This window comes from Salvia hispanica, chromosome 2, assembly GCF_029641045.1.
Source record: "Salvia hispanica isolate PSC_SH4W2 chromosome 2, Shi_PSC_v1, whole genome shotgun sequence".
NCBI lineage: Eukaryota > Viridiplantae > Streptophyta > Magnoliopsida > Lamiales > Lamiaceae > Salvia > Salvia hispanica.
In genome coordinates, this window is record NC_142693.1 from 12,907,763 (window position 1) to 12,918,262 (window position 10,500).

The 10,500-nt window shown below is 35.2% G+C and overlaps 2 protein-coding genes across 2 annotated transcripts; one reads left to right on the forward strand and one right to left on the reverse strand.

Annotated features, from left to right (window-relative positions):
• The first annotated feature begins 952 nt into the window (after nucleotides 1-952).
• LOC125213011 (uncharacterized) lies at nucleotides 953-6,117 on the forward strand. Its single transcript, XM_048113348.2, has 6 exons — nucleotides 953-1,071; nucleotides 1,155-1,265; nucleotides 1,393-1,727; nucleotides 4,885-4,981; nucleotides 5,079-5,198; nucleotides 5,537-6,117. Exons 1-6 carry the CDS (start codon nucleotides 981-983, stop codon nucleotides 6,115-6,117), a joined length of 1,335 nt encoding a protein of 444 aa, XP_047969305.2. The 5' UTR covers nucleotides 953-980.
• Nucleotides 6,118-8,776: 2,659 nt separating this feature from the next.
• On the reverse strand, nucleotides 8,777-10,279 carry LOC125216407 (transcription factor bHLH131-like protein). Its single transcript, XM_048118111.2, has 3 exons — nucleotides 10,115-10,279; nucleotides 9,723-10,008; nucleotides 8,777-9,539 (listed from the first exon to the last, which is right to left on the reverse strand). Exons 2-3 carry the CDS (start codon nucleotides 9,954-9,956, stop codon nucleotides 9,141-9,143), a joined length of 633 nt encoding a protein of 210 aa, XP_047974068.1. The 5' UTR covers nucleotides 9,957-10,008; nucleotides 10,115-10,279; the 3' UTR covers nucleotides 8,777-9,140.
• Nucleotides 10,280-10,500: the final 221 nt, after the last annotated feature.

Here is a 10,500-nt window from a genome sequence, read left to right on the forward strand (position 1 = left end):
TAGCACTCCCTACGCCAACAAATAAATGGTGCATTTTGCCATTTTTGAATGTCCACTAATACACACTTAATTAATTTTTTTTATAAGTAGATCCACTATCCACTAATTCATTACCCTCCTATTTTACTATAAAGTTAGTTACTCTCTTCATTTTCTATAAATAAAAACTTTTGAAATATAACATATTTTAATACAAAATTGGTAAAGTAAGAGGAATACTTATAAAAGAAAACTGTGTTAGTGAAAAATGGGTCTCATCTCATTAGAGAGAAAAAAAAAATTCTTAAACGAAAACTTTCTATTGGACAGACCAAAAAGGTAATAACTAATAATTTCTATTTTTAGAGAACAGAGAAAGTATAAGTTTGTAGATCTCGTCATTCACTAATTCATTACTCTCACATTTACTATAAAGTTAAAAATGGAAATAACACTCTTATTAAATTTTCACCTATTTTGTTTATGAGATTAAATAATTTTTAAAATTGGTAGCAAATTGTCTTTTAATTATACACACTATTTTGTTTATAAGATAAAGTAATTTTTAAAAATTGGTGCCTAATTAAAAGGTGTCTTTTGTTATCAACGGATCGTAGCGCGGAGCTATGGTGATCTTGAGGTCACGAATTTAAATTCCGCTACCCGCTGGCAGATTTTCAGCCTTAATTTGCAATATGATCGAGCAGGAATTTCACCGAAGCGAATTCGGTACACATGTGATATAAAAAAAAGGATAAGTGTCTTTTGTTCATCGAAAAAATTATAAAGGAGTATATAGTATTTAGTCATTAGTAGTATATGAGTATTTAGAAACCCAAGTTGATAAGACTATAGGAAAAGAATGCAGAAAAATCAAGAAAGAATTCAAAGATTTATCTGAAAGGTGAGTGATGAGGTCATCATCTTATTGTCGTCTAGTTCTTCCATGCAACTATAAATACATTCCATTCTCTACCATCATTCTTCACACCACAAAAAACATGAAGTTTTCTAAAGGTTTGGCGTTGTTTCTTCTTCTTGTCTTTGCTGCAACCGCAGCTTTAGCTGATGAATCCCAACTTGGTACACAAGGTATATTTATATATCTTTCCAATTGTCCATCTCTTATAACTATTGCATTATATTTCACTGATTTTAAAACTTTGTGTTTAAAGGCGATGAGCCAAAAGAGATCAACCAACGTGGCGGTGGTTACTGCCGCTACCGGCGCTGCTGCGGCGGTTGGTATGGCGGCAGCTGCAGACGATGGTGTTGCAGCCCCTCCGGTAGGACTACTTAACCTCTACTTACCAAACATTTTATTTTTGCTAAGAAGATTACCAAATTACCGGTTTTTTGATGGATTTTAATATACAAAAATTGTACTCGAATTTTAATTTTAAAAAATTATAGGTAATGCAGCTACTGAAGCGGAGGAGGCTTACTCTGTAGAGGACACCACTCTCAATGGCGGCGGCGATGGACATGGCGGAGGTGGAGGACATGGTGGTGGTGGTGGACATGGCGGAGGTGGAGGACATGGCGGTGGTGGTGGACATGGCGGTGGTGGTCATGGTGGCGGTGGAAAAGGTGGTGACGGAGGAGGACATGGTGGTGGTGGAAAAGGTGGAGGCGGTGGAGGACATGGAGGTGGTGGAAAAGGTGGTGGCGGAAAAGGTGGCGGCGGTGGAAAAGGTGGCGGCGGTGGAAAAGGTGGTGGTGTGGAAGGCAATGAAGAGACGAAGAACTAATTAATAAAGAGTTTGGGAGATAGTAGGAAGGCCATGTTTGGATGTATATGTTGTAATTGGAATAAATTATGCATGGTTGTAAGTTCGAATAACTACTTGTCGTGGAATTAAGGTCTTCTTATACGAGACCTGTACTTCACTTGTGTTTTGCCTCTGCAATGACTTATATGAAATCACTATTTTCTCTCACTACTAGCTCTTTCCATTTTGATACATACCGCTTTTAAGATTACTTGTTAAAAGGGGTGGTTTCTCTTCTAAAGCTAACACCAAAGGGAACAGGAAGACTTGGTTATTGTAATTTACTGCGAATATGCAATTGAATTTCACATAATATAAAAACCCTAAACATATATACAATTAAACAGAAACCTTTTTTTTAGTTTGAGAGTTTTGACCTGACTGACGAGATCGAAATGACAAAGACTTGAACACACAAAAGAAAGAACAATTCCTAATTTGATTCGGATACTAGTCATGCATCCGATTTCCTGAATGAGAAACAAAAGGACATAGTTTGAAGCCAAGACAACAAAAAGGTAGAAAATTGTCGGGGTCTAGAAGCCTTCTAGTAGGCCGCTGGGTTCGCACCATGTGAACTCATCGGACCATTGAAACACCACCGAAGACCAGAGGGAACCCATTGGGCTATTGGGTTCATATATATCATGCGAACTCAACATACCATTGAGATTATAGGAGTCAGGCTACCAAGTAAAAGAGTCACTAGAAAGTCCGACAAGAGTCCCAACAAACTCTCGAAAGATAAGTCTTTAATAAAATAGTAGTGTTCGATTTTATTTTTCCATTGTGCACTATTTAGTTTCTCATGTTAACTCTATTTCCTAAACTCTGATGAGAATCGAAATACGGTATGTTAAACTTTAATTCAGGTGTATGTGATTTAGTGAAGTTATTATGAAACTTTGTTATCTTGTATCACCAAGTAAATGTCTGATCGATAACTCCTCCTCCTTTAATTTTAACGCTAAGGTTGTAACATATTTAGGATAAAAAGTACAGAATAATATTTAATGTGGATCGTGGAGGGCCAAAAAACTAATTATATATGGAAAATATTTGAGAACAAAAAAAGATTTAAGTACTTAATTAATTAGGCTAAACTGTTAATTAATAAGTATGCTTTAACTTACTGATCCAGTCAAAGTGTACTCTTGACCGTCATTTTCACGAAATCACATATTTTGACCAATTTATATAGTATGGGTTCAGAAGTTCTCAAACATAATATTAAGAATAGAAAGCTTATTTCAGTTAATGTAAAAAAATTTAACATTAGTTTGACAAATAATTTAAATAGTTCCCCCATGACATTCTTTCTCCGTGTTGTTTCGAGAAAAAAAAATTCATTTTTTATAATTACATATACTTACTATCTCCATCGCTTAAAAATAGAAACTAAATACATTTTGGGCCGTCATTTAAAAATAGAAACTTTCCAAATTTTCTATTTTAGAACGTAGACCTCACAATCCACTAACACTATTTTTTCTCTTCTTATCTCTTACTTTATCCATTTTTTTTTCTTCTTTCTTACTTTATTAATTCTTCTCTCTTACTTTGTTAATTGCGCATTAAAACTCATACCGTTTTAAAAATTTCTACTATTTTTCAAGGACGGAGGTAATAATATTTGAAGTTTCATTCATACTACTTCATATTAGTTGCATCTTATTGTGTCAGTGTAAGTTACTCTTATCATGATAAGCATGCACCCAATTAAATTAAAATAGATCTTAGTATATTCAACCAAGATCCGACCCATGGCATGCCAGCCTGCCTCAATCTAACTGAATTGGTGTTATTGTACTTTCTATTTTATGATAAAACTCGTGAGCTTAATTTAATTTGGGAAAATATCTAACAAATCAATGTCAATTTAAAATTAACCCACCAAGTTTTTGTATATATAGATAGTACTCCAGTTGCCTTAGTCAATTTTCTTAGACCTCACACAAATTATGACGAATGTGGAGAATTCAATATGGAATTTTCATTTGTAAATTTGTTAAACCACTTTATCGTAATCATTTCCATGAGAGGAAGAATCAACACAAAAATACAAGAATACATTGAAACAATTATCTCTACGGTGCAGTGCATGTATCATCGTTAGCTTGTGACGTTCATCTACAATAACTCCTGCTGATGGAAATTATTAGTATTTTATAATTAGTATTAAAATGAAAAACAACACTATAGATATATATTTAATTTAGATAAATTAACCACCTTTACGAATTATATTTGTTTAGGGGTATGTAGCTCAGATAGTAGAGCATCTGTACGTTTACCATTCATTTCCATTTTTCAACACAAAAGCATATATCATCACCCATCCTATAGATTTTCTCTTCCATACACAAATTCTAGAGAATTTTAAAATAGATTTTGCATGTAAAGATTTAAACGTATAGTCAAATATATAACGTAATACACATCCTTACACAAAGACTAAACACAAAATTACAAAGATAAAGAGATGTGGAGTGGTACTATTTTTCTCTAGCCAGCCACCTATCATAAATGCTGTCGCTGCTGACCTCAACTTCATATTCCTATTAATTACATCTCGAATTTAATTAATAAGACTAATAGTCATTTAAATTTTAAAATTTGGTTAAATTTTAGTACTATTTCAACTCGTGATCTTTATAATTGGAAAACTAAATTAAGAAATTTTATTTTCTTTAATTGTCTCATCCACGCACAAAATGTCATCTTTTAATGATGTTTAAAACGATATGTTTCATTAAATTAAATATATTTTATTTCTTTATTTTCTTATTTCTCTTCCTATTTTATTGAAATATTTTTGTTTTTCGTTTTCTGGATGAGACAATCAAGAAAAATTTAAACTTTGTGATTTAGTAATATTCAAATTTCAAATATCATGGGATTGACCATAATTTAATCAAGCTTCATAATTGAAATGGCTATTATCCCTAATTAATGTAACCAACTTATGCTACGTGTAGATGTATAATACACAGCGTATTGAATGAAATCATAAACAAATACAGAGTACAAATTTATTATTGATAACAAAAATTTTAAAAAACGGTTGAGGTGTGACGTAACATGCATCTATAAATTGAGTGTGTAGGATCATTACATTATTGTATCGTAAAAACATTTCACTAAAATGAAGCTTAAAGGTTTTGTTTTGTTTGTTCTTTTTCTCCTTGCGTGCTCTATAGTAGCTGTGGAATCAGAGGTTGAGCATCAAGGTGAGGTTCAGTTAAATTGCTACTTATGTATTGAAGAATGGTGTATTTCTTTTTATGTACATGCATGTTGAGATTTGGTTGTTTGGTTTATGCATAGGTGATGAGGTCTTGGAACCCAACCAACGTAGGGGTGGGTTCTGCCGTGGTGGGCGAATCCGAAGGTGTTGCGGTGGTTTTCGCCGCGGCCGGTGTACGAGGTGGTGTTGCAGGAGTTCTGGTGTGTTATTTTTCTATTAATGGGTGTTTAGTTTTAGTGAAAGATGGATCGAACTAATTTAGTGTTTATTTTGACATAGTATGAATCAAATTGTTTTTACTCCTTAGATGTCACACTTGGGGATTGACATGAAATTTTAAGAGGTATTGTTTGATATATTAAGTGGAAAGAGAAAATAATATATTTATATTAATGTGAGAGAGAACTTTAAAAAAAAAAAAAAAATGTGAAATCTCGTGTGAGACAAACTAAAAAGAAAAGTAGGGAGGGGGTACTATATTATGATTCAAATACATGATTTATTTTGTATATCTAAATGCTTGGTTGCTAAAATGCAGCTGATGATGAAGCGGCGCTTCTAGAGCACGATGCCACAGATGGTGGTGGTGGAGAATATGGCGGTGGAGGGCAAGGTGGTGGGGAAGGCGGCGGAGAAGGTGGTGGGCAAGGTGGAGGGAAAGGTGGCGGGGAAGGTGGCGGTGAATATGGTGGTGGCGGCCATGGTGGTGGGCAAGGTGGAGGAAAAGGAGGTGGTGAATGTGGTGGTGGGAAAGGCGGAGGCAAAGGCAGCGGTGGTGGCAGCCACGATGGTGGAAAAGGCGGAGGCAAGGGCGGCGGTGGTGGCTGCCACGATGGTGGAAAAGGCGGAGGCAAGGGAAGTGGTGGACACGGTGGTGGTGGGCATGGTGGTGGAAAAGGTGGCGGTGGGCATGACGGAGGTAAAGGTGGAGGGAAAGGCGGCGGATGTGGTGGTGGAAAAGGCGGAGGGAAGGGTGGAGGAGGAGGAGGTGGTGGTGGCGGTGGCGGGGGGATAGGAGGAGGAGGTGGTGGTGGTGGTGGTGGTGGTGGTGGCGGCGGCGGCGGCTATGGTGGTGGTGGGAAAGACAACAAAGGAAGCTCCGAAGAAATTAATAATTGATTGAATATTTTCCGATGTAGTAGAATGCCATGTTTGGATCATCAATGTGATCTATTAAATGATTAAATAATTGCATGGTAACAAGTTTGAAAGATCTATGAATAAATTTCGGATGTGCATATGGCCCTTGTCATATTAGAGCATGAGCTATAATTACATACTAGTATTAAGCCACAAAATCTATTACTATTAGTACTATATAAATAAGTTCATGACTTACTCAATTAATTGAATTCCAAACACTATGCAAGCTGGAAGCATTTTTTAAACTTAATAATTTGAATTATTGGCAAGGTTCGAGTATTACGAAAATTTTATCATATACTGAATTTTGTTGTAATATTGTGTTAAGGACCTAAATCCCTAATGATCAGATAAATCGGACAATAACAAGATAAAGACAATCCGACGCCCGTGAGGGTCAGCGGAGATAAGGATCTGGGCGGCTGTGCGCGGGTTCCAACCCGTCGGGCAACGACTACTATACAGATCAGATATACGTTCCGGCTGTGCGCGGAGACCTTCCGTCGGGCAGCAAGTAGCGTAGGAAACTATGGATTCAAAGCATTTCACAAGGCATTTAGCCAAAATAATATATTCATTGATTCAAGTTCATGTTTGATTTAATTATTTTTCCACTATGTAGAAAAGTACTAATCAACCTAATTACTCATAACTTTATAATCAATCATCCAATGAAATCCAAACGTATGTTTCAGTTATTATATACTGTGAACTAACAAATTTAGGACCTTTAGTTTCACTGATGCACATTTACGATACTTAAACTTTCCAAATATCATTTGTGGTTGTTAGTCTATACCTTACGCACGTTTCAGGGTCCTTGTGAAGTTTTATCACTTTTTTCGGACTAGCAATAAGGAGCCTTTCCACCGCGGGAGGGCTATCGCGGGAGAGCACATGCTAGGCTGAGAGTGGGAAAGCGGTGGGATGGCACCTATTGTGCACCAACTGCCAAGCCATCCTGAATTTTTTTTTTTTTTTTTTTTTTAAAAAAATTATTTTCAACTGTATATATACAACTCATTGCACTTTATTTTTTTAATATTTGATAAACACCAATAATTAAAATGAATTAAAATTGAAGGGTTGTTTTGAAGGATTAAAATAATGTGGCGAACGGAATTTTTGGAAGGATCGTGGAAGGACTCTTTCCTATTGTGAATGCTCTAATAAAAATGAGTGGAGGGTAAAATATTTTTTTTAAGTGTCAAGTTTAAAAGTTTAAATATTGCCTATGTATATGCATGATTATAAAGTTTTGTAGCTTTGCCTCATTTGTCTTTATACTCGTCTCATTTGGGCTATAACTACAAAATCTTTGTAGGTAATGAATGTCATATGTTTGTATATGACCTATATTTCTACTGTTCCCTAAAAATGAAAATATTAATTAATTTATTTATTTATTTATTTATTTATTTATAGTACTTAAATTGCTCACTTTTTTAAAAACTTATAGCGAACCTCAAACAGTCAAACCCACGTTGGACACACCCGTAGAAAGTGAAGAAGATTAAGCTCCTGCTGCACTATTTTTTTCTATTACTGTTTCTCTATTTTAAAAATATGAACTGTCTCCTTTTTAAGTTCATTCATTAAAAATATGAAGTTTCTAAATTACATATTTGAGCCTGTTTAACACTATTAATAATATAGAACTGATTATCTATTAACAATACTTCATTATTTTTTTCTCGTTTCTTCTCTTACGTTATAATTAATTTATACATTCAAATTCATGCTCTTTCACAAATTTATATTTTTATGTGATGAAGAGTGTATTATTTTTTGGCAAAATAGTTCAATATCATTTTCATCCCTAGACATAGATCGATGAGGACAATTCTATGAGAAAAAATATTAGAATGAACGAAATTATAAAAAAAAATGAAGAAAAATATTGTAAATGATTGATCTGAAAAGGCAGAAAAAATGTTAAAATGACATAAAAAGTAAAAAAAAAAATCAAATAATATCTTAAATATAAACTATAGTTTTAAGTTACGATATTGCATTGCACTAATTTATTTAATAATGTGCTAAATATAATACTGATATGGTATTTTGAAAATAAATTATCAATATCGTGCGTATATAATCCATTATAAAAGAATCTGTTCATGGAATTAATATTATATTTGACGCTAATAAATGTATATTGATCGAGTATCATCTCATCCATTTCTTAAAATAATATAATCTCTCGCATATCTAAAATTAAGATTTTGGTTCGGTGAGTTTTGTCCAATTCGCTGTCGTCAATTATCACAAATTAAAATAATATTAATTGTGTTCTCTATTTGACTATGAATAAAATAATAAATGTGAATAGCAAGAGCCGTAAATACCAGCCCACAAATGTGGGCTGAGCCCAATTTTCAACCGGATAACAAATGCAAGTCAGTAGTCGGTGCTTTGAAAGTGGCGCAGCCACCTTATTCCCAATTATGATCACACGTGGTATTAATTAAATACTAGTACTACAAAATAAAATCAAATTAATACACCACTAAATATATTAACTACCCGAATATTCTGTAGTGATGAAACATCAATCACATTAAAGTTCAGAATCGCGTATGATCAATTTATCATTGCAATGCATTAATTTTCACCAAAAAATACAAAACACACATAAAGATTCATGGCCCATTTTATTTCACCAAAACATGCAAATGTACATACAAACATAGTACTCATAGCAATCCCAGATAGTATCCAAAAAATCCCCAGCAATGAATCAAGGAATCTCACTATCACAGAATCAATTTCCATAAATAGATGTCATATGTTTATACTTTATAGTAGTAATTAATTAATTACACACGATTAACATAATTCAAAAACAAAATCACTACTAATATTATTCTAATTCAAAAAAAAAAAAAAAAAAAAAAAAAAGAGAAAGCAGAATTGTTTTGTATAGGAATAGGATGTTGGTTCAAATCCATGATAGCAACATGTCCAAGCCGTGGTCCCTTCGAAAAAGGAACAAAACTTCACAAATGATAGTAACGTGGGCGTTTGCTCCCCGGCAAACACTGCTCCGAACTCGTCGACTTGTCCATGACCATTTTCAGCGCCCTCCTCAACCCCCCTAATCCGGCGTCGTTTTGGGCCCCGACTCTCACCCACAGCACGCTCTTCGTCCGCCCTCCTACGGTCGCCATCTCCGCCCTCACCACCTTCGCCTCGGCCGCCTTCAGCGCTTGTATCATGTCCACGATTATCTCCGGCCTGTCGTCGCACGACAATGCCGCCTTTACCAGCCCCGTGCTCTCGCATTGCGACAGCTTCAGCTCGTCCGCCTCGCTCGGGTAATCCTCTTGCGCTGCCGCCGTCTTCTTCAGCTCCTTCACGCGCCGCACGGCTTCTCCCAGAAGGGAGGCCTTGTCTGTCTGCACAATTGGTAAAGTAAGAGAGAATTACAAAAAAGAAGTTGAAACAATGTAATGAACGGTGGGGTCTATAAATGATAAAGTATTCTATAAATGGATATGTACAATTTCTATGAGATGGACGAAAAAGGAAATTCAGCTTTATGAAATGAAACGGATGTAGTATTATTTTTTTAATTGTACCTTGATAGTGTTGGGGAGGATGGATTTGAGGGTGGCGATGTGGCCGTTAATGCGCTTGCGGCGGCGGCGCTCGGCTTCCTTGTGGCTGATGCTGGCGGCGACGGCTTTGGCTTCGGCCATGGATCTTGGGCTGAGGTTTGGATTGTCGGAGTTTGTCGGGGAACTCAGCATTCCGACAACATCGTATGAATCCGAACAGGTCCCGAGTTCATAGAAACTCGGGAGAGAAAACATATCTTCTTCTTAAACCTCAGTTTTCTAACTGGGACAATCCAATATAGAAAATCTGAAAATTTACAAACAAAAAGATTAATTTAAAGTCAAAGATTTCATACACTATAATCTTTTGTGAGTTGGTGTATGTGTGCGAGAGAGAATGTGATTGAACTTACAAAGAAAAATGTTTTGTGGTGAGGAATCTAATATGTGATCAGCAAATTCGATTCTGGGGAAAAGGAATCAACGAGGTTGATCTCGGTTGGATTTTCAAGAAAATATTGTGAAAAAATGTTTCTATAGATAGGCCTTCAGTGTCAATTTTTGTTGGCCAGATGAGTATATGAGATCTTCACTTGCATCTCCATTTATAGTAGTAATTGTTTAGTACTACGAGGTTAACTTTGTGGCTTTTTAAGGTTATTCTCATTAATTTCATCATAAAACCAACTCAAGATTACAAAATAAAATAAAATTATTCGTTATATATTGAATCTTTATCATAATTTCAGTATATCTGTTTAATAAATGTACGATTCGAAACTAACCAATGAACCCCAAA

What these genes read in the sequence shown, in the direction of transcription:
- LOC125213011 (XM_048113348.2), top strand. Translation starts at nt 981, where the DNA reads ATGAAGTTTTCTAAAGGTTTGGCGTTGTTTCTTCTTCTTGTCTTTGCT. An exon ending in ATGGTGTTGCAGCCCCTCCG is followed by an intron (nt 1,266 to 1,392) that starts GTAGGACTACTT and finishes AAAAAATTATAG; the next exon opens with GTAATGCAGCTACTGAAGCG. An exon ending in ATCAGAGGTTGAGCATCAAG is followed by an intron (nt 4,982 to 5,078) that starts GTGAGGTTCAGT and finishes GTTTATGCATAG; the next exon opens with GTGATGAGGTCTTGGAACCC.
- LOC125216407 (XM_048118111.2), bottom strand. Translation starts at nt 9,956, where the DNA reads ATGTTTTCTCTCCCGAGTTTCTATGAACTCGGGACCTGTTCGGATTCA. An exon ending in TCCTCCCCAACACTATCAAG is followed by an intron (nt 9,540 to 9,722) that starts GTACAATTAAAA and finishes CCAATTGTGCAG; the next exon opens with ACAGACAAGGCCTCCCTTCT.